The following is a 26754-nucleotide window of genomic DNA, read 5'->3' on the forward strand; positions in this document are numbered from 1 at the left end:
GAAGAGCATCTTAGAACTGATGTGTTTAGGCAGATAAAAGTAACCAGAGTAAAGCTTACAGCAGTCTCTCTGAAAATATTATATTTTGCATTGATATTGATTTAGTAGATCTACAACGATGACAAACCAGACTTCACCTGCCTGGGAACTAGAGGCGCTGAGAATCTCCTCTATCTTAAATGTGTTTTTGTATTTGAAGGCACTAACTCTAAATTAAAAGGTAAGCCACTTTTCATGGTGGGACTGAACTGAAGAATGGAATGGAGTTATTTTCTGATTTAAATGTTTTTGTGTCGTTTGGAAGAGCCTTTAAAAATCATGAAAACTTTGATCATGCGGTCAGCTGCAAAAAAAATCAAACAGTAATGGGGCACGTCACAACTTTTCCGTGGATTGTCACATTAGTGTTGTAACAGTATTCCAATAACCAAGAGGATTAATCTTTAACAAAGAAGCATGTCTCTGAACCGGGTCCGCACAATGGACACGGAGCAGTCTGCAGAGTACTCGGCCCAGGTTTCCAGTGATCCGGGCCGTGATGTGGGTCGGAGGCGTGAAGTGACCGTAGTGCAGTCCAGCTGCTGCCGCTGCCTGCCCCGCGCAGTGCGCCTCACCTTTACCCCCGAGTCGTTGGAAAGGCTCTATCAGAACTACTTCCGTCGACAGAGACAGGAGAACCTGCTAGTGCTGGTGATGTTCGCCGCTCTCTTCAACAGCTTCGTCATCATCATGTGTGCGGTGGTGTACACTGAGGACAAACTGGCGATGGTGGTGGTGGCAGCTGTGGGGCTGGCTGCGGACGTTGCGCTCTACGTGTTGTGCTGGTTGCAGAAACTCCCCGCATCACCTGTGTGGCGCGGAGCAGTGGCCTACATACTGTGGCTGATGGTCACCGTGCATGTTTTGTGTTACATGGGACTAAACTACGAGCGCTTCCCACATGCTAGTGACTCGGTGGGCTGGCAGACTTTCTTCATTTTCTCCGGCTTTCTAACTTTGCCACTGAACCTGGTGGCCCTGCTTCTCCTCGCTGTCCTCTCGTGCGGGATTCACACTCTGGTTTTGGGGATCACGGTGGCTCAGAAGTTTAAGGATGGCGCGCAGGGGGCGATGCTGGTCAGACAGGTAAATGTCTGGTAAACTCACAAGGAATAAAGCAGCTAGAACTTTAAAACGTTTGTAAATGCAAAACAAACAACAACAAAGAAAAGCAGAAAGTGTGATATTAGATTAGATTCTAGGGCAGTGGTTCCCATCCAGGACCCAAATTTATGCATGTTGTCAGTTTTTCTTTTTACTATAGGCTGCACCAGCCCTTCACCAGGCTAGAGCACTGGTACCCACAGTAAGACCATTATGCAAACAGTGCAAAATTTAAGGGGCCTCACACTGTTTCAGGGCCTAATACCCAAGTGGAGAGGTGTGACAGGTAAAGTGGGTTTGGATTATGCATAGTAAATAAATTCATAATTCACTGCGTTAAATAAAACCCCTTTGTTTTTTCGATTTTGTGCAGTGTTTTCTTAATGCAAACTAATTTCCTTCCATTCACATTTATTGTCTTTTTGCCACACTTGGTTTTAGGGCCCCAAAGGTAAATATATATAAGTCAGATATAATATTATTTTAAACGCAGTCTCAATTTATAATGAGAGTGCATATGAATACACCATGTGTGATTGCACTACATCCCAAATAATGTGGTTTTGAGCAATTTGGAAACAAAATTGCATCTAAAAGTTAAAAGTCAGTTTCCACAAACTAATCTTTAGATTAGATTCAATTTATTATCACTGAAAAGTACATTACTGAAATAAAAATGAAATTTGGCATCCACTTCAATGTAGAAATAATGTAAACATATATACATACAATATATACACACATCATATTCACACGTTAGGTTTATCTTATATATTATATATAATATCTTATATAAGCAAAGATAAATGCTTTGTTTACCCATATTTGGTAAATTCATTTCAGCAGTTGAGATGATGATGAGATTATAATAATATTTATAAATATACTGTTTATTATAATGCATATTATTATTGTCCACACAAACACTTTTATGGCACTTTTCTCCTCTTTTTCAGTTGCTAGCCAACGTGATGCTGTACCTGTGTGCCATCATAGTGGGTGTGATGTCGTACTACATGGCAGACAGGAAGTACAGGACAGCATTTTTGGAAGCTCGTCAGTCACTGGAGGTGAAACTAACACTGGAGGAGCAAAGCACTCAGCAGGTATATTACCCATACCCATATGCACATTTTCTTTGGTGAGTGAACACATTTTCTTATTTTTGGCCAAACAAATGCACAAGTACACAAATAGAAGGGTGAGATGCGACACGCTGATTAATTACAGGATGTTTTGCTCAGCTCAGGACTAATAGGTTGTTAGAGAGGCGGTTGTTTTCACCAGCGCAGCCACCGTCAGGGACCTGACACAATAAGGTCCCTTTAGCACTTTGCCAGCCAACAGAGGCAATACAGAGAATGAGGACATGTTTCCCAATGAAGCATTTTAAAAAGGAATTATGTTTTTACACTTTTTATTATATGTTAGCCTGTTTATTACTTCTTCATTTTTAATCAAACCTCAAGCTGCATTCAGGTCACCATTTTGCTGTAAATCCTTTAAGCTTGCTCTTTTGTGTTCCTTACAGCCACTATGCCACGCTTTACCTTCTGTGGCATCAATATTAATCTGTTATGAAGGCTTATCTCAGCTAGAAGAGGTGTTAAATTAAAGAAACAGCGGTAGCGTATCTAACAGCAATCGCAAATTGCGAAAAAACTGGCAATTGCTCACAATTATCACAGATTGAAAGATGATACAAATGTGCAGTTATTGTCACCAAGCATTTAATTCTTCCCTTTAAGACACTGTCACGCCTGCCTGTGACTATTTGCAAAACAAAGACAGCAGACTCTTGAGAGTTGTTTGAAAAAGGGGCGGAAAAGATGGTGAAAAGCGAGGGACGTGCGGATACGGATGGGGAGGCAAAAAGACAAAGGAAGAGACAGAGGAGAGATAGTATTCCCACCGTGCCTTTTCAGTGGGAGACTGGGTCAAAGATGGAAAACAACCAGCCAGTTAGGATATATCTGACCACTTGACGGGATTCTTGAGAGCTAAGAGGAAAATAAAATGTAAATTTGTACACTTTCTGTACACGTACAGAAATAGGGATGACTTTTCTTTTCCTATTTCTCACATCTCGCACCTTCTTTCAAATCTTGCTCTATGTAGGAGGAACTATTACTGTCCATCCTGCCCAAACACATTGCTGATGAGATGCTGCAGGGCATGAAGAACCAGGCAAATCAGAACGAAGTCCGGCAGCAGCAGCAGTTCAACACCATGTACATGTACCGCCATGAAAACGTTAGGTCTGGATCACTAAAAAAATGTCTTTTGAATTTTATCAAACATCTGTTTCACAATATTTTTTGCAATAGGAAAGTGTTACATTATTTTTAATCATCCACTTTTATTGCAGCATCCTGTTTGCAGACATTGTGGGCTTCACCCAGTTGTCCTCAGCCTGCAGCGCCCAGGAGCTTGTAAAGCTGCTCAATGAACTGTTTGCTCGCTTTGATAAACTGGCAGCAGTGAGTATCAGAGTGGTTTCAACTGTTTTTTCCTGTGAGATATATGTACTCATAAGACACTTTATTAGGTACACATAGATTCAACACGGTGCTGGAACATTCCTCAGAGACTTTTTGTCATACTGACATGATAACATCACACAGTTGATCCACATTTGTCAGCTGCAAATCTTCAGTTCTGCCTCATCCAAAAGGTGCTCGTGACTGTGGAGACCAGTTGAGTACAGTGAACTCATTGGCATGTTCAAAAAGCCAGTTTGAGATGGTTTGAGCGTTGTGACATTCTTAGAAGCAGCCATTAGAAGATGGGTACACTGTGGTTATAGAGGGATGGACATGGTCAGTAACAAATACTCTAGTGGGCTGTGGAGTTTAAAGAATGCTAAATTAGTAATAAGGGCACAAAGATTGGCAAGAAAATGTCCTCCATACCATTACACTAACAATACAAGGCAGCATGGATGCATATGTTCATGTTATTTAAACCAAATCCTGACCCTACCAGCCCTATGTTACAGCAGAAATCAAGACCTATCAAGCCTATGCTAATTGTACCCTCAACTTCCTCTGCTTAGCTGACAGCAGTGGCACCCGGTGCGGTGTTCTGCTGCTGTCCAGTTTTCTTCGAGGTTAGATCTGTTGTGCCTCCAGAGATGCTCTTCTGCATACCTTGTTTGTAAAGATTTGGTTATCTGCGTTACTGTTGCCTTTCTATTAGCTTGAAACAATGTGTCGTTTGTCATCTGACATCTAAAACTAACAAGGAATTTTTGTCCAGAGAACTGCTGCTCAGTGGATATTTTTCTTTTTTTCCTCTGTAAACTCTAAAGATGGTGGGAAAATCCCAGTAGATAAGCGGTTTCTGAAATACTCAGACCAGCATGTCTGACACCAACAACCATGCCACCTTCAGAGTCACTTAAATCAAACTTTTTCTCCATGCTGATGCTCCATTGGAACTTATGTATTAGCAAGCAGTTGAACAGCTGTGGCTAATAAAGTTGTCAGTGTTAAGATATATTACTATATTACTACAGAATATTTCTGAATTATTGTTGGTAGAAATGTAACAAAATTCTATGCCAGCTTGACTTGGTGTAACAACCTCATTAATAACTTGTTCTCTAGCCTCCATTGTAGTTAGCACCCAGTTTCTGCTTAGCTGGAATGCTACTCTGCTACATGTGAACAGACAGACTCTGTAAAGCTAGTAGCCACCATGACACCACCCATTGGTTTTAGACATTTTAAAACCTTAACATTAATGTTTTGACTGCCACCATGTTGGTTTGGAAATGGGTATATGCTGAGTCATCAGCGAGGGCTAACAAGTTTGGTTAGCAGGCTACATCCATAAACTATACAGCAGATACAGATATATGCTAATTACTGCTAACTAAGTAACAGGCTTATAAAATATGAAAAATATGCTCACCAAAACTGAAGCGCAAACCTTTTGGGTGATTTGTTCAACACAAGAAATAATATTATTTGTCAGATAATTCCTCGAAAATGCTATACACAGTGTGTAGAGGTCCAGTTAATAGCAGACAGTCATCAGCTACAGCTCTGTGTGTGCACACCTGTCAATTGAAGCAGACTCACCCCTTACTTAAAGTCTTAGCGGTTCTCAAAGTTATAAACTAACCGACCACTGCATATTGTGAATTAGAACTCAAGCCACTCTGCCAGACAAAGCGATGAGATGACACAATTTCTTGATTTCTACAAACATCTTTTTTCTGAATTATGTTCTGAGAAGTGTTTATGAGACTATAAAATGACATTATTGGATTGTTTGAGTTATAGTACCAGTACCTTTCTGTTATTGAGGTAAACATCTGTGTCTGATCTCACATTACAGGAACATCATCAGCTGAGGATTAAGATTCTTGGAGACTGTTACTATTGCATCTGTGGTGTTCCTGACTTCAGGGAGGACCATGCCGTATGTTCTATAAAGATGGGCCTGACTATGGTAAAAGCCATCTCGTAAGTAGTGACTTTACTAATTAGGAATAGGGGAGGAAAACACAATGAAAACATTATTATTAAAACATTAGAATTAAAACTGTGAATTAAAAAAAAAAAAAAAAAAAAGCTTAGACAAAATAATGGAGAAAGCAAGTCACCACATAGAGAGAAAAAAACTAGAGAGGAAAGGCTCAATTAAAATTTTAAAGCTGCTTAAGTTAATTAATTTTAGTTAGTTAATTTTACAGTGACCCCCTGATTTCTCTCATGGTCTAGGTACGTTCGAGAAAAGACACAAACAGAGGTTGACATGCGCGTGGGCGTCCACACTGGCACCGTGCTGGGAGGAGTACTCGGGCAGAAACGCTGGCAGTTTGATGTTTGGTCCACAGATGTCACTGTGGCCAATAAAATGGAATCTGGAGGGATTCCTGGGTAGGAAAATTGTGCGCTTCCTTGGTGTCTGCGTAGTGTGTGTCTGAGAGCAGTTCATTTTTTTTTCTAAAATTCACAGTTTTGTATGCTATCTAGGAGAGTGCATATTTCCCAGACCACAAAAGACAGTCTGCATGGGGAATTTGAACTGGAGCCGGGGAATGGTGGAGAGAGGTGCGAGTACCTGCTGGAGAAAGGCATTGACACTTACTTAGTTCTAGTTCCTAAGCAGAAAGCCAATGGACTCAATGGAAATGTGAGTGGCTTGTTCCTTTATCCCATACAAAATAAATCAAATCAATTAAATGAACATTTTTTGTTTTTGTTATTGATGTAATATTAACAGATGTCGTATCTGCTTCTCCTCCTCAGACACCTGGTACATTGACCAATAGAAATTCCAAACAGTTGATCAACACCACAGCATCCAATGGGAATGCAGTCTCACAACAGTCCACACCTACTGAGTCTAAAAAGGAGGTGAATTACAGCTGCCGGTCATCATTTCAGTAACCAAAGATTAAAGTGTGTTGTTACTTGTGTATACATGAGTAAGGCCTATCTATATGTTTATAAAAAGATAAATTATGTGAATTATTTTTTCAATTATAAAAGAGAAAGGTTAACTTGGTAATGTTGTCTGTATCTGATGCGTTTCTCTTTGCATTACTGGCAACCTTAGATGAGTAACACAGCCGAGGAACAAACCATCAACAGACGACTCCAGCAGGAGCTGCTGGAGAGAGAGACTCAAAAAATGTAAGAAAAAAATAAACCACAAAATTTTAAAAAGTGCAATAAAAGGATTCATTTTAAAGACTAAATCATAGAAATCGGATTCGGTGTTCCAGGAATTGAAAAGAAACAAACTCAGTGAAGTAACCCACATGCATCTCCTCAATTGGTGTCCCATCCCCCCTTTTTAGTATCCATGTCCTTCAAAATGTTCTTTTCTTCCTGCTAAATCTCACTGTATTTTTGACAGAATGAAGGATCATGAGATCAACCCCGTTTCTCTGCGTTTTGTGGATGGAAAGTTGGAGGACCACTACTCCTCAGAGAAGGAGAGGAGGAGCGGAGCGGCCTTCTCCTGCTGCATGATTGTACTCCTTTTCATCACAGCAATGGAGGTCTTCATAGACCCATTGTGAGTTTATGTATCATGTAGGTGCCACTTTATAGCATGGGTGGCACAGCAGTGCAGCACCATCACCTCCCAGCAGACCTTTGTATGTGGAGTTTGCATGTTCTCCGTGTAACTGTGCCGGTTTCCTCCAGCAGTCCAAACACTTCCATGTTAGGTGAATTGGTGATACTAAATGAGTGTGAGCATGTGTGGTTGTCTGTCTCCCTGTGTTAGCCCTGCTATACACTTGTACTGGGTATACCCCGACTCTCACCCTGTAACAGCTGGGACTGACTCCTTGGCCAATGTATTGTTGTAGTGATAGCACATGATCATTTATTAGAAATTGTAGGACGTTGTCTGATGATGTGTGTTCTCCTTCTAGGTTGTTTGTGAACTATGTGACTCTCGCAGTAGGACAGGTATTGCTGCTAATACTCACAGTATGCTCCCTGGCAGCCATCTTCCCCAGGGTGAGAATTTTTTTTTAAAAAGGAAACTAAATTTTTTTGTAAATTGTCGACAATGGTAACCAATTAATTGCTAAATGCCTTTGATTAGTATGTTCAAACCTCTCTAACAATAACGTAGAGCCTAAAAACTATGGTGATGTGAAAAACTAAGTACACCCCATGATTCAATAGGTTTTAGAGCAACCTTAACAACAATACCTTGAAGTAACAGTCTGATGTTATCGGTCTCTCACATCATTGGGTGGGAACTTTGGCCCACTCTACTATACAATGTTACTTCAGTTCATTGAGGTTCTTGGGCACTGTTCATGCACAGCTCTCTTAAAGTCCCGCCACAGCATTTCAGTCAGGTTGAAGTCTGGATTTTGACAAGGTCATTGCAGCATCTTGATTCTTTTCTTTTTCCGCTTTTCTGTTGCTGTTGTGCCTGGCTCATCCTGTTGAACAACCCAGTCGGACTCTAAAATACTTTGCTATACAGTGGAGTTTGTGGTCAACTCAGTGACTGCAAGGTGTTCAGGTCCCGTGGTTGCAAAACAAGCCCATCACTCCTCCACCACTGTGGTTGACAGTTGGGGTGTTTATGCTGATATATTGTGCTTGGTTTTTGCCAAATACAGTCTTGTGCAATACAGCTGTACATCTCCATATTGATGTCCAAAAGTCCAAAGGATGTTGTTCCAGAAGTTTTGTGTTTTTTTAAGTTGCAACTAGAGAAGAGGCTTTTTGCTGGCAACCCTTCCAAATAAGATCTACTTGTTCAGTCTATTTCTAAATGTTCTCTCATGAACTTTAACATTTAACATGCTAACTGAGATCTGTAGAGTCTGAGATGTAGCTCATGGTTATTTGTTGATGTTTTTTGCAGTTTTCTGAGAATTGCACAGTCTAACCTTGGGGTGAATTTGCTGGGACGTCCACTACTGGAAAGATTGTGCCATTGTGTTAACACACACCTGAATGCTCCAAATCAGCAAGCTGATGAAACCTCTGCTTTTATAGAGGTGCTCACACTTGCTAATCAAGTGCATTTGATTAGCAGCACTTTGCTGCTTCTTAAGGTCTTAATTCCTATGGAAGCAGTAAGGGTGTACTTAGCTTTTCAGAGCACTGAATTCAGTCCTGTAAAAAACATATTCTCGCAGGGCTTTAGCTAAGTGATATTTAGCATTTTGATTGGTTTTTACAATTGATAAGGAATTTTTCTCAAAGCAGTACTGATTTTATTGTCGCACAGGACAGAATGAAAGTTCTACAGTTTACACTACACTATATAAAAGATGGCTACCTTTTTAACATTTTCTTATCACAGATGTTCTCCAAGAGGTTGGTATCTTTCTCAATGTGGATTGATCGCACCCGATGGGCGAGAAACACGTGGGCCATGGCAAGCATATTTGTTCTAACCATGGCTGTGATCGCTGACATGGTACGACTTCAAGAAACTTGGTAAAACTGCATGTGTGCATGTCCGTAATCGTGGCAATATGGATAAACTTTTTTGTATTTTCGTTATATAACTTCATGTCATAACGGGAAAATACATACAATCAGTTTCCAGGAAATTCCAGTTGGGATTAATGTACAACATCATAGCTCCCAATCTGAGTGTGTGTGCATTCGACTTTCCATAAGTGTGTTCCCACTTTGTCTTCATCAGACTATCGCTGCCTTTTATGTGTCTGACAGTGTGATCCCAGTGGGGTCTATTAGTTGTCTGTCTTGCTGCCTGCTGGCTCATTTGTCACAGCCCCATAGGAGCAACTTGCTACACACGCTGCTGCCTTTGTGGGCTGAAGAGAATAGCGGATGCTAAAGAGAGCGTTCATTTCTCTGTTACGCTGTCATGTAGAAGTGACAGTCGCCCTTTGAAGAAAATGAAGGAAAAAATAAAACAACGGAACATGTTTTACTACTGCTGTTGTCGTATTCGGGTTATTCTCAACATAGGCACAAGTTTTAGCTCAAAACGTGAAGTTGTTAATTTTTCTGCCAGTTGGAGTGAGTGGATTTTTTTATTTTCGTTGTGTTGCAGTTAAGTTGTGCACCTCCATCCCTTCGGATCTTCAACAGCACGTCTGGTCCGATGTTGGAGTCGCTCGGTGACGGAGGCTGCGCAGATAATCCGAAGCACTACAGCTTCATGGCTGTGATGTCACTCATTGCAACAACCATGTTGGTGCAAGTGAGCCACCTGATTAAACTAGGCCTCATGGTGCTGGTTGTCACAGCAACTGGAGCCGTTAATATCTACAGCTGGCGGGATCTATATGATCTGTATGATTACATGCAGTTTGCCTCCTACAGGTGAGAAATGACTAATCATCGATAGATGTCTCTTTTAGGTTATTCTGGGTGTTTTGCTTTAGGTTGGATTTGCTGCTGTGTCTACAGTGCTGTGAAAAATGAGTTGACTCCTTATTGTTTTTTTTAGTTTGTTCCAGATTTGTCATACTTACATAGTTCATATGATCAAACAAATTTGAATAGTTATTAGACAATACTAACTTGAGTAATAATAACCCAAAAAGAACATAAAGAACATCTCATAGTTTCCAAAAAACATCTTGATGATCCCCAAGACTTTTGGGAAAATATTCTGTGGACTGACGAGACAGAAGTTACATTTTTTGGAACGTTTGAGTCCTGTTCCATCTGGTATAAACTAACACAACTTTTCATAAAAAGAACATCATACTACCAGTCAAACATGGTGGTGGTAGCGTGATGGTCCAGGGCTGCTTTGCTGCTTCAGGACCTGGACAACTTGCTGTAACTGATGGAACCATGAATTCCTGCCATGAAGCGCAAGCACACTTGGGTTATGCAGCAGAACAATGATCTGAAACAGCAGCCGATCCACCTTTGAATGGCTCAAAGAAAGCAAGATTAAGGTTTTGGAGTGGCCTAGACAAAGTCCAGACATAAATCGTCTTAAGATGCTTTGGCGTAACCTTACACAGGCCGTTCATGCTTGAAAACCCTCCAGTGTAGCTGAATTAAAGCAAGTGTGCAAAGAAGACTGGACCAAAATTTTACTACAGTGATGTGAAAGATTATTTGCCAGTTATTGCAAATGCTTGATTGCAGTTCTTGTTGCCAAGGATGGCACAACCAGTTAAGGGTTAAGGGGCCAATTACTTTTTTTCAGCACTGTTAATGACAGTATTGTCTCTAATGGTATCCCACTTTTGTATTTTCAGAACATTGATAGTGCCATCCAAGTACCTCATGACAGTGATGATTATTGTTATGATGATTGGCTTTTACTTCTTTGCACGCCACGTGAGTGTCACATCTATGTAACACCCGGAGGGTTAGAACCTGCACAAGAAAATGTTGTTCAACAAAATTCTAATTTTTCCATAATAGGTTTCTCTCAAAATATTTCATTAATTCTGTCTGTGTTGCGTCTCTGTGTGCAGCTGGAGCAACAGTCCAGGAAACTATTTCTGTGGAAGATTGGCGTGCACGATCAGAAAGAGAGAGTCTTTGAAATGAGACGCTGGAATGAAGCGTTGGTCACCAACATGCTGCCAGAGCATGTGGCAAAACACTTTCTGGGCACTAAAAAAAGAGACGAGGTATATATGTTGAGTTTGTTACCATAGGAGTCAGTGAGAGAAAACAACATGAGTGAGAATGGAGGAGAAGCCATATTAAACAGCATTTTGCGATTTAAAACCATTTGAGCTTACACCTTCTGTGTGAGCAGCAGAAAGAGTTGTTCAAAAGCAGCTTAAAGTAATGAAGGTACCGCAGGTGATGCTGTACTGTGCCATCTTGTGGCCTATTTTATAATTACATATTAGTGGCAATAAGCTTAAAAACTGTTTTTTATGACCCAACAAGTCATTTGTTTTGTGTAGGAGCTGTACAGCCAGGGGTATGATGAAATAGGGGTAATGTTTGCATCCATCCCCAATTTTTCTGATTTCTACACTGAGGAGAGCATCAATAACGGGGGCATTGAGTGTCTGAGGATTCTCAATGAGATCATCTCCGACTTTGACAGCGTGAGTTCTGGCAATGTTGCACACTAAACGTACACTAAACTAAACGTGACCTCAAAGCATGAATGTAACACCAGGAAGTAAAACTAATCAGCGTCCACTTTCCCCACCAGTTATTAGACAGGGACGAGTTCAGGTGCATTACTAAGATCAAGACGATTGGAAGCACCTACATGGCCGCGTCAGGCCTCACACCGGAAAGCAACACAAATGGATATGGCAACCGCAAGGTGTGATAATCTATCGGCATTATATGTGTATACCAATCTGTTGAAGCCTTTTATCTAAACTGATTATTCTAATAATTATAAGAGCTATTTACTGGTTGTCTACAGCCAGAGGACCAGTTGCTGATTGAGCGCTGGCAGCACCTCGCTGACCTGGCAGACTTTGCCTTGGCAATGAAAGTCACCCTCAACAACCTCAACAAGCAGTCCTTCAACAACTTTATGCTACGAATCGGTCAGTGTTTGCACCTGAGAGTGTCCAACTGCAAATGTGCACATGTGTTCATGTCTCCTTTTTGATCCCTTAAGGTCTAAATAAAGGAGCAGTTCTGGCCGGAGTGATCGGAGCTCGTAAACCTCACTATGACATCTGGGGCAACACGGTCAACGTGGCGAGCAGAATGGAGTCAACTGGAGTGATGGGAAACATTCAGGTAGCACAACCAAACGCTCCCAAAACCAGAGATACAGCAAATTTAAGCATCCTTTTTATTGTGTCCATCTCTTCTAAATGCTATGTTCTTGGACCTCAGGTTGTAGAGGACTGCTATGACATCCTGAAGGATTACGGCTTTCGTTTTATCCGAAGAGGGCCCATATATGTCAAAGGGAAAGGCGAGCTGCTTACCTTTTTCATGAAAGGCAAAGACAAACCCAATACCAAAGATGGTGCAGTAACTACTACCCTTCCACACCAAGTTGGAGACCTTCACTGACTTTTTTTTTTAATCTCTTCAAATGGCATAAGCCCAATAACAGGCCTGAGCAGGATGTCAGTTTTGTCAGCCATGAATTTCACAGGATCTTGTTTTTTGTGCGCTTCATAGCCCATGTGAAGAATATGACGGTAGACTGACACAACAAAAACGCTAATGCACGATCATCAGGACTTTTATAGACAAATGTTTAAAGAAACATGTTTTGTAAAGTTGTAAACAAATTTAAGAATGTCTCAGAGAGCTCCTGAGCTAAAGATTGCTGTACTTGATTCACAGAGTGCTACAGACACGAGAATAACAAAAATCTACGTCTGATTTTTTTCAACATTTTTCATTTCATTATTTGAAAAAAGCAAACACTTCATCCTCTTTGATACAGTCCCTGTGAATAAATTTTATAAGCTCACATATAAAAAGGACATTGTTTAAATCTTGAAAAACGGTATAAAAATTAAACGCATCCCTACAGACTGTGACCTGTGACAAGGTGAGGTGTTTATGTATTTTGTGTGGTCATCGTACATAGACCTAAAGAGATTTCTGTAACCTTTAGAAAAATTATTATGTATGCTTTTATGTCTGGTAGGTGATTTAAACAAGATCTCCAAATTATCTGAAATAAATAATACCACTATAAGTAGTATTATACATGTAAAGAACTATCAGTTTGTCCAGGATTGGCCGCTCCATCGAATTACACCAAAGTGTTTGCTGTTTCATGTTCGAAGATGTAGATGCTGAACTTTTATATCAGCATCTACAGGTAACTGTAAGGGTCAAAATGCATCTTTCTGCAATCAGGGAGAGAGTGAATAAAATCAAGATGCATGGAAGGTTGAATTTGGCTAAGAGGATTTTAGAGTAAAACTACATTTTGTCGGTGAACACAGATGCAAAGGCAAGGGCTTTTAGAATAAATTTTTCTGCACAAATAGAGTTCATTGCTTACACTAACGGTAAACATGGTTTGATTGGGTTTTTTTCCAGACCAAAGACAATTTTGGGGGGCAATGTAACCTCATACAATTTGTGGCGAGAATGTTCTGGCTTAGGTTTATTTCACTGTCTCTGGTAGCACACAGCTTATAATGAACAATCCAAATATGAATTCACATCAAAGGGCGCATGAAGGTAATGTGAGGCCATGTGTCTGAAAGCTTGGGTTGAAGCAGATGTGGACTTTTTTTTTTACAGGATAATGATCTTAAACAAGAAAAGAGCACACAAAGAATAAATGTAGGGTTAGTCAGAACCTAGAAGCGAATCCCACTGTATTTTTGGGTTTGAAATAAGCAGTACATAACAGAAAAGGTACCAAGAAAGGTACTGAAGGAACTGAGCATGTAAGAGTGGTCAAAGTTGCTCATCTACAAGATCATGAAGTAGCTTCTGGTATCAGCTAGTTCATATTAATGTTGAATAAACGAATGGAAGAGGTCAGAGGCATACAACATCTTATTGGTATGCACTGTTTCAAAAAGGGTCGGGTGTTTGCCTAGCCAAAACATATGTAAATTACAAGTTTTCAGTAGATAAATAATACATGACTTTCCTTTTTCCTTTCTTTTTTATGTATCTTGCACTGGAGTTTCTTTTTTAAATGATGTAAGGTAATCACATTGCAATTATACTGCGTTAATAAAACATTTTTGCATTAAACTTCTTGATTATTCCGCCTTGTGGGATTGGCTTCAGGATCCAACATCAACTGGTCTGCTTGCCAAAACCATTTGTCCAAGACAGTGCTTAAATTAAGTACCAAATAAGTGTACTGCCATGTTTAATTTAGTCTGATAATACACTTGTGTTAATACATTCTCATGGTTAAAATAATTGATTTTCATTCTTTAATTTGGTCTGATCTAATGTTAAGATTTTCATTGGGACTGACCATAAAGGACTAGATTTGAAATGGGTACATCAGACAGTTCAGGTTGAATAGTATGGAGACAAAGTTAAAGAGGCAAGAAGGTTTGGACGTGTGCAGAGGAGGGCTGGTGGATATACTGTACAAAGGGTGTTAAATATTGAGCTTCCAGGCCTCGAGCAAAAGAGGAAGCCCACAGAGAAGATTCATGGATGTAACCAAGGAAGACATGTCGAGGGATGATTTGACAGAGGAGAAATAGGGTGAGATGAAGGCAGATGATCTGCTGTGGCAACCCTAAAGGGAGCAGTCAAAAGAACAAGTTTACACTGATCCACTTTGGAAGTTCATGTTTATTTGTGCCTGGTTACTAGTCTTTTGACTGTGATTCATTAATTCAATCACTTATGAAGATACCAGAAAATAAACCCTTGTTCAGCCGAGGTCAACTAATTTTCCTGTAAGGTTTAAATGAAACTAGTTGGCTTATGTTGTTATTCAAACGAATAAAGAGCGTATTAGTACAGTACAAATAACACATGGCGGTTGATTCACCTTTTTTTGTCTCCCATAGTCTTAGCTTAAGTTAAATCTCATAGATGGACCTTAGTGGGAACACTTGTGTTAATTTATTTTTTATTACGTGTATAGTATTTTAGTGATGAAGTTAACTTTTATACCATTCTTTAGGCCTTGGATAGAAGATATCGAGGACACATTTTCATTTACTTATTTTGTCATTGTGTTAGCTAGTGATCAGTAGACTAGCTACACTGGATTTACTCATTACGCTAATTCAAAATTCCGGATATATTACACTTCAAGTCTCTGGAGCACTAAAATGAACTTTAATATGAGATGTTATTGTTTTTTGATCATTATTATGCTAACTAGGTTCTCATGCACCACCCATGGATTATAATTCTACCCGGAAGCCTGGTAGTGTAGGAATTTCCGGTTACGTCAGGGCGTCAGGACTCCATTAGAGCTGCAGCTGTTTTGAGAGAAACAACAACAAAACGGGCTAACTGATAGAGCTTCCACAGTGACAGTACGCTCTAAGCCTGACAACGAGGCCTCAGATCTGGAAGCTTAACCTTCATTTCCCACCCGGAGCTTCGCCGGCTTCTAACCACGGCCGCTCTCGGTGAGGAAACTCTGGCCTCCGCTTCCTCCTCCTCCGACTCGGACACCGGCGGAGCGTCGCCGCCCCCGCGGAAGAAGCACCGAGCCTCGGCGGTGGAGGGAGCAGGAGAGCCCGGGGCTTCAGCAGTTTTGACAGGCCTTTCCGGAGTTGTCCTAGGACGCGGTGCATACTCTCAAGCCACCTCTGCCATCCACTTTAACCGAAGTGTTGTTAACAACCTCAGCAGCAGTATGCAGGCAAACGGGGCTGGACAAGGACAAGAATCCTCGGAGCTCTCTTGCTTAAACAGCGCACAAAACGGGGAGTCCTCCTCGGTCGGAGGAACTCACTCAAATGGGCTTCTCTCCAGCACAGATAACGGTAATAACGTCGGTACCAGTAATGGATCTTCAGTAGGGCCTTGCACGGGGACTTCGGCTGCTTCTACGGCCTCGAGTTCGGAGGTCGGCTCGTTGAAAAAGAAGAAACGACTAACGCAGGCGGAGGAAGATGTCATACGATTAATAGGGCAACATCTCCACGGACTAGGACTGAAGTAAGTTTATTCAGTGTGTCAGTCGAGGAAAAACTCACGAAGGCAGTTAACGTTAGCATCGAACATAAGAAGTGCAATCTGTATAACTTGGATTTTATGTGAAACTGCGAAATAGCAGTTGGTAAAGACGTTATTAGTGCGCTTGACGGACACAAACATGGGGGGATGGGGTTGGTAGTTAGCCTGTGAGCTCGGCAGTTGGTAGAAAGAAGGGGTCCATCTTGCACAATAACAGCTAGCATCGGTAGCCTGCGCTAAGGTGTTGTGTCCTGATATTTAACGTTCACGGAAAGATAAAACATAGTTCAACATAGAGCTGTTTCACGAGTTCACCATAACTCGTAGGAGCCTTTTAATGCCAGTTACGTCACGATCTATTAATAAATGTTATAGATTTCGCAGTGAATAAAAGGCATTACATCATCTAACATTAGTAACGTTTGTTCACACAAAACAAGGATCGCTGATTTGTTGTGGTTTTTCAGCTATATAAAATGGAGACGGTTCAGTTTTCCTAATTAGGTACTTAAGGAGAATGATCGAGTTTACGGCGTGAGTTTTACGTTTGAGAGGTTATTGCGCAAAAAGCAATTGCGGAGAAAAATGTTAGGTTAGTGCACGGGTTTTTCAATGTCGGCTTTTTACTCTGGTGATAGGTGGCTTTCTTCTTTTTGTAGCTCGTCTGCAAATGCAGCACGTCTTTTTTTCATTTGGGGTTTCTTTTTAGAGAGGTACATGGAGAAGTCTTGTAATTCTGAAAGACACTGTAATAACGGGTATGGGCTATGAAATATGACCTGGTTATTTTAGTATTCCTAGTGCACTCTTTGCATTTCTTGATGGGTCCTTGGAACTATTTATTTCATCAAATCAGGCACCATTTTACACAGCTATCTCACGAATGTTAGAACTTCTCTCCTGCCTTCATTTTTTCCGTCTTTGTTGCTGTGTCCGAGCAATGTGTCATCAGCCAGTCACAAACAGTGACGTGCATGTATTGGAGCGTGTATTTATTTAAAGTCAGCAGTCAATACTGTGGGCGACATTTGTTCCCGAACTGAGCAGAATCGGATGGCTTCATGGCGGCTGAGGAATGCGCTTTCTGCCAACTGTTTCACATGGAAACGTTGGTTTGAATCTAATTATAGAAATGAGGGTTTGTTGTTTTTTGTTTTCAAGAAACGTGTGTATGGTGATCTTCAAACTGCCAGTGGTCTGCACTGTTGGGTCCTTTTGATTTCTAGTGTTCAGCTGAGAAAGTATAGCATTATAGGCATTATAAAAGACATTGCTGTGTTTACTATGAGGGTTTTTTTCTTTTCTTTTTTTTTTTTTGGGGGGGGGGGGGGGGGGGTTATGAAATTGCCTGGTATGAAACAGAGCCCCTACATTTCAGCCAGGGAAATACAAGCAAAATCGGGCTCAACACAGAGCTGCTGCGCCACTCCATTGATACCTGAGAATGATGTCATCATGCTGAAGGTGTCAGCCACCCCCCCATACCCATTTCACTTGCATTATCTTGCACACACATCTCTGCAGGAGCTTTTATGGGAGCGGAGTGTGTTTAGCAGAGGGATGGTGTTTGCACAGATGGTTATGGTTCACTGTTGACAGAGCCGAAGGGGGTGATGTCAACCGCAGTGGAAGCTTGATTCATGTTGGTGTCCACAAATAATGCTTGGGTGACACAACTGCCCCACAACCGGCTTCTCCCAGTTATTGTTAGCCATTAAATTATCTTCTCCCTACTGTCGGCCACAAACATTAATATCGTCTTGTCACCCAGTACACTATTTGCCATCATCATAAAGTATTGGCATAATGACATAAATGACTAGTGAGGAAAAAGGTCTATAACCTACCTTAAAAAATGTCACTTAACATAATGATGGGCTAACTTGTCAGCTGACTGAGCTCACATTTTCAGGTATTGAGTGACTGTTAATAGCTGGAAAACCACATTTGGCCTTGATTTTTTTTTTTTCCCCTTTCACATGTGTCATCATTATATATCTGGATAACTTCCTCCACTCTCCTCCTGTGTCTCTGCAGTCAGACGGTGGACCTGCTGATGCAGGAATCAGGCTGCAGACTGGAACACCCCTCAGCTACCAAGTTCCGCAACCATGTCATGGAAGGGGAGTGGGACAAGGTTAGTATTTGTTTACAGTGACTACATAATAGGAAATATTCTGGGCAACATGGAATTTGTGACAGTGAAATTTCACTTCAAAACGCAGAGCTAGAATACATACAGTATATCTTTTCAGATCAGTCTCGCCTCATATTAATTATCAACCAAAGCTACGTTTATGAAAGCAGCAGGTGGTAACATAGGCGAGTTCAAACAGCAGTCTGTACGGGGCACAGTTATGCAAACCCAGCAGCATGAACTTGTTTAATTTTTAATGTTGAAGCCCGCAGGACAACCCTCTGTGGCTGAGTAGAATGAACAGAAATTTAAAGGTGAAGTAAAATGCTTATTAAGGCGTCTTTATGTAATTGGCTTTTAAATTGCCAGTTTATTTTATTAGCGCTTGATCCAGCACTTTACAGCAGACCTATAAAAGTGTTAATGCTGGTAATGCTGGTAATGAATCTCCTGGTGTAACGAACCTACATCGGTTTAGAACACCTGTGGTCAAAATTAGACTAATACACAAGCAATTTGTTTTGATTCCATAAAGTTATCTACAAAACGGTAAAAGTAGCTGGTACTTTGAGATTCGTCCTTTACATTTTGATCACTGCACAGTTGCATTGTCACCTTATAGATTAGGTGACCATAAAATCTGTATCACTGTTTATATAATTAGTTTTGGGTTGTTGTTTTTTTCTTGTGCATGCATAGAAAGTGCTGAGCTAATGATTTCTCCCTCTTTCTCTCCCCTCTGTCACCCTCCTTTTGTTTCGGTGCAGGCTGAGAATGATCTCAACGAACTGAGAGCATTGATGCATTCTCCCAATGCTATTGTGGTAAGCTCCCTTTGCCCAAACCTGAACTGGACTGAATGACAGTCAGTCAGTTAGCAGGCACAGCTGGACTTTCCAGAATGATACAGTTATAGAGCAGATTCCTGTTGTGGACAGCGCCACAAGAAGGAGCGAATCCACATTTAGATTTAGAGTAGTGTACTGGATACTGTTTTTAAGCAGAGTGTGACTCCACATTGCAATGCTGTTGTTTTTTTGTTTTTTTTACATAGTGTCTTTACATTGATTATAACTAATAGATTTAAAAGCTATGTTTTGGTTTGATTCTTGCTACTACAGCTTTGTTTTTGCCAGGTCAGTCAATACTGGGAGCAGATATGAGAGATCAAGAATTTCCATTACAGAACATGGTTTAAAAGAATTAAATATGTATACATTTAACAGCACATTGAGCACATATCCATGTCAGCTACAATATTTAACAGAAAAGACCGCAGTTGTGTATTTCTGCAGTACACAGTACATCTATCAGGGCCTTTAATATTGAATACCACTGATCCACAAACATTTATTCCTGTGAAGATTATGAGAGTAAATACTTTACAGTATCAGTTTGGTAATGAGACTCAGCTCAGACTAATTATCCCTAGCTAGCATGCTAATTAGCAACAAGATGAGCTCCAAAAATACTCCAGAGTCAAGTGCCTGCTGCTCTGTGTCATAAGCTTTCTAACAGCCATTCCCTGCTGAGTTATTGTGAAAATGGATGTAGCTTTTTAATGTTTTTTTTTTGTCTTCTTTTTTTTTCTTTCATAACGCCATTTTAGTTCTTGAGTTGAGATTACCATTGTCATAGTCAACATGACATTCACAACAGTTCTGGAGCGCAGTTTGCTCGTGTCACGAGCCTAAGGGGGAGAACTCTGAGATGTGTGTTTCTGCCCTCTTTATTTACAGAGTTATGTGGGTGGATTGTGTGTAGTCAATATGAGTGTGCTTGCTGTACTTGCATACCTGAGATAGGATGGAGGCGCTTAACACCACAAATGACATTGCTAAACTGCAGCAATGTGTAAACACTATAAAAGAAATGGTGATGTTAATATTACCATATGTGCTATGCATATTTGTAAATATATTCTAATAATGACAAATTGATTTTTTTAAAATTATATTCTACCACTAATTTGAGTTTTATTGTATCAGTGTCATATATCCTAAATGGGAATGTTTTGTTTTTTTTGCTTCCTTAAAATGTGGTACTTTATCCTTTTTATGATAAGGTTATGCAAACTAGCTGTCATGATATATATATGGTTAAAATCACTTCCTGTCAGTGTCAAAGCAGTAGTTTAAGCTTATTTGTCATTCTTTTATTTTCTCCTTACAAACAGAATGCCAGTACACTCTGATAAATGGTTTTCATTGTTGTGGTACAAAAAAGAAACATGTTTCAGCTTGAAGGCATTATCCACGTAATTCAAAACAACAGTAAATGATAACCAGGTGAGCTTTAAACGTCACTCAGTAAAAAGAATGCATAATTGCTTGATAGGGTGAAGCACACAAAAGGCCTTTCTTATTCCTCAGCTAGAAATCCAGTATGATGTATGTTGCCAAGTATTTCAAGGTGTATGATTATTGCTTTCTCTTTGAAGGTGTAGTCACGCAGATGCATTTCTGTTATGGAGGGAAGCATATTTGTGTTATATGTTACAATCTGAGCCCAAAAGGTTTGAACAGAGATCTGCTGTTGAGCCGTTTATTTTATTTAATTTATTAGTATTCCATATTTTCACTGTGCAGATGCATATATCGGTGCCACTTATTTTTGACTTTGATTGTAAAATATTATAAAGAGCTAATAAGAATTTATGCTATTGTTGGACAAGGTCAGGAAATGTCTTATTTTTGTTGGCGTATTTTTCTGATATTTTCAGTATATGTTAATATCTAAATGAGTTTGTTTTTTTTGTTTTTTATCTGTATATTATGATAAGAATGTTACTATGGGATGGGGACATCTGCTCTTGGGTGATAATGTGGCTTTAGCTACATGAGATTCCTAAAAAGTACTTTGCAACACAGAACACATATTATTGTAGTCGCACCTCTGTGCAAGTCTTTATTCATTTATTATTATAGATAGTTTCATATTTTTAATCTAACTTATTTTCAGTTAAAAAACTGGATGGGGTTTCTGGCTCTGGCAGTCATGTTTTCTTCCTGAGAAATCTTTGCTTGCTGGGTAATGTATTTATTGATGCATCCTATCATGCAATTATATATTCTCTTTAATGTTTGATGTTTGAACCTTTTCCCAAAATTAGAATGAAGACTTTGTTAGCTGGCGCCAGCCTTGTTTGTTTTGATATTTGCAGCTATGGGAGACTTGGTGCATTGAATGTTTGGAACTGTTGCTGCTGTTCTTTACTATTTATTTCTTCCTCCTGTATGTTTTTGGTGTTTATAGATTACCTTCTCTATACCTGTGCTTCTCTTCTTTCTACTCAGCGTATGAAGTTCCTGCTGCTGCAGCAGAAGTACCTTGAGTACCTGGAGGACGGAAAAGTCTTGGAGGCTTTGCAGGTCCTCCGGGGAGAGCTGACGCCGCTCAAGTACAACACAGATCGCATCCACGTACTCAGCGGGTACTGTTTAATGTTACCTCTGGCTTATAGCCATCATCAGGATGTTCACCCTGTCTGCACAAATACACACCTACTAACCACCCATATAGCTATTGGAGAGTCCTGTAGATGCTAATGGTACGCCTGTTTGGTGATTTACTTGTACCAAAATCCGCACCTGTATAAATATTGTTTGCTGATAATTAAGGGAATATTAAATTGTATTACATTATGATAATTGATGAAGCTTAAGCTGTTGAATTCACTGTAAAACTTCTGTATGGTAAATGATTTTAGTAGTAATTTTCACAGTGCAGTTCTTGTCACACTTACTGTTTTATCTCCAGTAATAAAACAATCATGGATCTTTTTGCTTGATCTGCAAATGTTAGTCAGCTCTTTTTTTAAAAAAATATCAAATACCTGAATGTAACAAGTTCATATTAGACCCTTCAGGATGCTTTATTTACCACATCTGAAAGTTTGCTAAATTTAGTCTCAGTTAAAATCTGTATTTAGTTGTCAGTGGTTGTAGTTTACGGCCATTCTTATCACTATTTTAAGCTCCTGTTTACTTCCTGGTAATAAGATGTCTTTTTAAAATTGTAATAATCCTTCATAGATGTTATGATGTCCTCTCAGTGTGTTTTTTGCTTAAACTGCGTTCTTGTATGTTGTTTCAGGTACCTAATGTGTAGCCATGCTGAGGATCTTAGGGCCAAGGCAGAGTGGGAGGGCAAGGGCACGGCTTCACGCTGCAGGCTGCTGGATAAACTACAAAGTGAGGAGGCATTTCCATAGCTGACCCTGTACAGCTAACAGATGTTGTCTTATTTTTGTGTGTGTGTGTGCATATTTCATGTGCAGCTGTGAATCTCTATGATCCGTTTTTTCCTCTCTATTTGTAGCATACCTGCCTCCTTCTGTGATGCTGCCCCCTCGTCGACTGCACACCCTGCTCCGGCAAGCAGTGGAGCTGCAGAGGGACCGCTGCCTTTATCATAACACCAAGCTGGACAATAACCTGGACTCGGTCTCTCTCCTCCTTGATCACGTCTGCAGCAGGTTGGTACTGCAAAGCTAGCATGTTGCACTCTCTCCAAGACGCCAGACTTTGCTAAATTAAAAAACTGTAATATTTTACTCTTGTTGTTATAAAACCAAAATGTTGGCGCTCCTTATGATTCTAAATGTTGTTTTTGGAGTGGAAGTCAGCTGATTTTTCTCTTTAATGACATACTCCACTACTATGTCTCCACTACTTCTTTTCTTTTGTACCTTGATGCTTCGTATATTTTAACCTGTCGCATTTTCTCTCTCCTACTTATTTGCTGTGTATTGTAATGTCCCAAACACCTGTAGCTCATCAGGGAATGGACATGCAGCCTCTGGGGGTGTCCTCTGGTGTCTGGAACGTTGACACTGGCAAAGGATCCTTTAAGTCTTTTGTAGTGTGAGATAGGGTGAAGTTGATAGGTTGAGGGAGTGGGGTGTTTGGTGTGCACCAATGTTTAAGTAGATGGTACATGTCAAAGCAATATCCAGGATAAATCCAGGATTTTCCAGCAGATAATCACTGTTGTTCACAACCGGTCAGTGGTTTTACTGCTGTGGCTCATCTAAAATCGATTGTTTTAACTGACACAATGAAGGGAAGATGAAATTCAAGTTCTTTAAGGCTCTGGTTGCTCTGTCTTTGTTCACACACCCTTGGAACAATGCACAAAAGTCACGAACAGTGCCTTTGGATTGGCAGACGGAGGATTGACCTCTTTGTAAAGGGCGACCAGTGGGTGTGTTACATCTTCAGAGGATCACAGTTCAGTGCAGTGGTGCTGGCGAGGAGAGTCTAAGCATTAGTTCAAACTCCGGTTCGGAAAGAGGAATATGGAAACTGGGCCAACTGTCGATCTCAGGGGATAGTACAGGGTGTGTTGGAGTTTTCCCCATAAATCTACATGCATATTATGGACCTGGGAAAATGCATATGACCAAATCCTTTAGGGGACTCACTCCATTCAGTAGAGGAGTTCAAGAGGGCTTAGTCCAAAGCTGATGACTTTCTGGTAGATTCTACCCTCACCAGTGGGCACCAGCTGTGGGTACCAACTAAAGGATTAAGAATACAAGGAACAGAACCAAGATTTTTTCAAAAGGTGTCCTTACAAGTGTAAGGATTAGCGATACCAACTGTTAGCTACAAAGTGATGGGCAACAAGCCAAGTGTTTTTCTTTTAGGTGGGTTGTAGAGCTGGTGGGAGCTCTGCTTTGCATGAGGGGCTCAAAGTAGAGCTGCTGCCTCTGTGAAGTGAAAGGAGACAACCGAGGTGATTAAGGCTTAGATGGCTGCCCCGGCCACCTGGACCTGGGTTAAATGGATGACTGAATTACGATTTTAACTTTTTCATTTTGTGTGTGGGTGTGGGTGTGTGTGTTACAGGAAGCAGTTCCCATGTTACACTCAACAGATTCTGACTGAGCATTGTAATGAGGTGTGGTTCTGCAAATTCTCAAATGATGGCACCAAGCTAGCCACTGGCTCCAAAGACACTACTGTCATAATTTGGCAAGTGGACCCAGTAAGTTTTGGGGTTTTTTATTAGTATTTTAATTTCAGACTTTAAAATCTCTTGACAATTTGGTTGTTTGTTTGTTTTTTTTTAAATTTCCACAAATAAGGGCCCAGTCCATATTGTGTCTCAGGGTTTTTCTTTGTCCTCTTACTATCTGTGTAGGAGAGCCACCAGCTGAAGCTGCTGCGAACCCTGGAGGGTCATGCGTACGGCGTCTCCTACTTAGCCTGGAGTCCCGATGACACCTACCTGATCGCCTGCGGACCGGATGACTGCTCCGAGCTCTGGCTCTGGAATGTTCAGGTAAGGTTGATGCACGGTGGCTTCACTTGTTAACTTTAATGCTATATTACCTCTTCAAACAGCAGAGAACATAATAGTACAGTTGTGTAGAAAAGCATACATGGGTGAATCTCAAAATCTTTCTTTTTCAAAATGAGGAAACGTGTGCTGGATAACCTGCCTTAGATACTCTGTAGTGTGCTGTGTATACTCAGTGACCTCTCCGCTTCACGGATCCCCTTCTGTTTCCTTTCCTGTTACTCAACCCTCCCCCACTCTTGCTTAATATTTCTTCTCGCTGTGTCCCTTCCCCCATTTTCTCTCCTCTTGATTTGCACTCGGTCTGTCAATCCCCCCTCTTCACCAGACGGGGGAGCTGCGGACCAAAATGTCCCAGTCCCATGAAGATAGTCTGACCAGCGTGGCCTGGAACCCTGATGGCAAGCGCTTTGTCACTGGAGGACAAAGGGGACAGTTTTATCAGTGTGTAAGTTAATTAGTTATTTTTTTTATTCTCTCTCTATGTTTAATGCACAGTTGTTTTTAGTTTGTGTGCTTTCGTCAAATTTTTCACCTTTTTTTTTTCTTGAAAAGAGTTAATTAGTCATCCCAGCTATTTTGTTATATTTTTGTTGAATTTAACTTAAGTTTTAACTGCTGTAACAATTTTGCCATGTTTGGTGCTAAATAAAGCATATCTTATCTTATTATCATTGCTTCTGTTAATCAGTGCTAAATTCCTGGCATATTTTCATAATGGCGTGCTGGGGAAGAGAGAAAAGGAAAAGAGATTTGGTTGTGTTAGCAGCTGTTAAACATCTATTGAAATGCTGGAATGACCTTAATCAGGTTTTCAAACAATCATAGGCTCTTTCAATATTGTGATTTTTCTATCCAACTTACTGAAAGAGCCCATAAAAATGTTTTTCACAGTTGATCTACAGCTATTTGTGTGTGCTTTGTGACTAACAGGTCTTTTGTGTGGATGATAAATGGTTGAAAGAAAACAGAAGCTTCTGTCAACTCTTTCCCCTACCAGGGTTCCCTGTACCTTTTAATGAAGAGTTTTGACATCTTGATATATATGAATAAAGATGTGGTTTGACCATTGGAATAAGTTTGGGATTTTTCCCAAAGGTTTCCCCTCGTAAGCTGATCATCCCCACTAACTTCTGTTTCACAATCGGTCATTTTGTCCTGGAAGCAGGCCTGAAATATGACAGAAACCACTTAAACCGCTTCACAACAGAGAAAGAAGTGCTTCCCCTTGTAAGCGTCCAATGGGAGTAAGAGTTTAGTATGATTGCCATACTATGCTGTTTCAGTGTTTCTCTTCTCTGATGTGTGTATTTCAGGACCTGGATGGCAACTTGTTAGACTCCTGGGAGGGTGTGAGAGTGCAGTGCCTGTGGTGCCTGAACGATGGCAGGATAGTGCTGGCCTCAGACACCCACCAGCGTATCCGGGGATACAACTTTGAGGACCTTACGGACAGAAACATGTATGTGTCAGCGCTCCTCATCCCTGCACTGTTGTATACCTACATGAAATATTGTTGACATTTTTCTCAAGGGGCTAATCCAGGTGTAATGAATCGCTAATCATGGTAGTTGCTGGAGTTGATCTCTTCTGATGTCGAGCAGTGCACCTTTTATAGCTATGGTTTCACTTTAAAACGGATGAATACCACAACAAACTCTTCCCGAATTTTAGGAACTCTACAGCTGTCTGTAGTATTTGCTCTAAAATATCACGTTATAATTATCAGTTACATCACACATCACAATGCCTGACAGGCTGTCTTGTTCACATGTCCTTTACAGAGTTCAGGAGGACCACCCTATCATGTCTTTTACTGTTTCAAAGAACGGAAGATTAGCTTTGTTAAATGTAGCAACTCAGGTAAGCTACTGATCAATTCAGGCTCTTTACAGCATCAGTCCTGCTAAAATGCATGGCTGCTTTGTTTTGCTAAACGGTGTAAAGTATCCTTCAGTAGTTACAGTCTGTTGGTCTATACCTTTTTGTAGGGAGTGCACCTGTGGGACCTTCAGGACCGGGTGCTGGTAAGGAAGTACCAAGGTGTTACCCAGGGCTTCTACACAATCCACTCCTGCTTTGGAGGACACAACGAAGACTTCATTGCCAGTGGCAGCGAAGGTACAGTCAGAGTGCTGTGGGAATAAATGGCCA

General features: G+C 40.6%; 2 protein-coding genes across 2 annotated transcripts in view; both read left to right on the forward strand.

The window, feature by feature from the left end:
- Nucleotides 1–15589, forward strand: adcy3b (adenylate cyclase 3b). Its single transcript, XM_085132782.1, has 20 exons — nucleotides 1–1125; nucleotides 2100–2249; nucleotides 3262–3401; nucleotides 3512–3623; nucleotides 5488–5615; nucleotides 5874–6032; nucleotides 6129–6288; nucleotides 6405–6512; nucleotides 6715–6791; nucleotides 7018–7179; nucleotides 7544–7631; nucleotides 8944–9060; nucleotides 9667–9938; nucleotides 10835–10916; nucleotides 11057–11215; nucleotides 11501–11647; nucleotides 11758–11874; nucleotides 11980–12106; nucleotides 12181–12305; nucleotides 12405–15589. Exons 1-20 carry the CDS (start codon nucleotides 457–459, stop codon nucleotides 12585–12587), a joined length of 3282 nt encoding a protein of 1093 aa, XP_084988908.1. The 5' UTR covers nucleotides 1–456; the 3' UTR covers nucleotides 12588–15589.
- The window catches only part of LOC146501483 (WD repeat-containing protein 26), a 13412-nt gene continuing 2094 nt past the window's right edge, over nucleotides 15437–26754 (forward strand). The window contains exons 1-12 of the mRNA XM_085132784.1: nucleotides 15437–16139; nucleotides 18195–18294; nucleotides 19062–19118; nucleotides 21591–21727; nucleotides 22390–22487; nucleotides 22615–22771; nucleotides 24147–24285; nucleotides 24442–24582; nucleotides 24929–25048; nucleotides 25917–26062; nucleotides 26385–26463; nucleotides 26592–26721. Coding sequence (XP_084988910.1) covers nucleotides 15835–16139; nucleotides 18195–18294; nucleotides 19062–19118; nucleotides 21591–21727; nucleotides 22390–22487; nucleotides 22615–22771; nucleotides 24147–24285; nucleotides 24442–24582; nucleotides 24929–25048; nucleotides 25917–26062; nucleotides 26385–26463; nucleotides 26592–26721 — 1609 coding nt within the window. The 5' untranslated portion in view covers nucleotides 15437–15834. The remainder of the gene's footprint in view (nucleotides 16140–18194; nucleotides 18295–19061; nucleotides 19119–21590; nucleotides 21728–22389; nucleotides 22488–22614; nucleotides 22772–24146; nucleotides 24286–24441; nucleotides 24583–24928; nucleotides 25049–25916; nucleotides 26063–26384; nucleotides 26464–26591; nucleotides 26722–26754) is intronic.

Source organism: Neolamprologus multifasciatus, chromosome 15 (assembly GCF_963576455.1).
Source record: "Neolamprologus multifasciatus chromosome 15, fNeoMul1.2, whole genome shotgun sequence".
NCBI classification, from domain to species: domain Eukaryota; kingdom Metazoa; phylum Chordata; class Actinopteri; order Cichliformes; family Cichlidae; genus Neolamprologus; species Neolamprologus multifasciatus.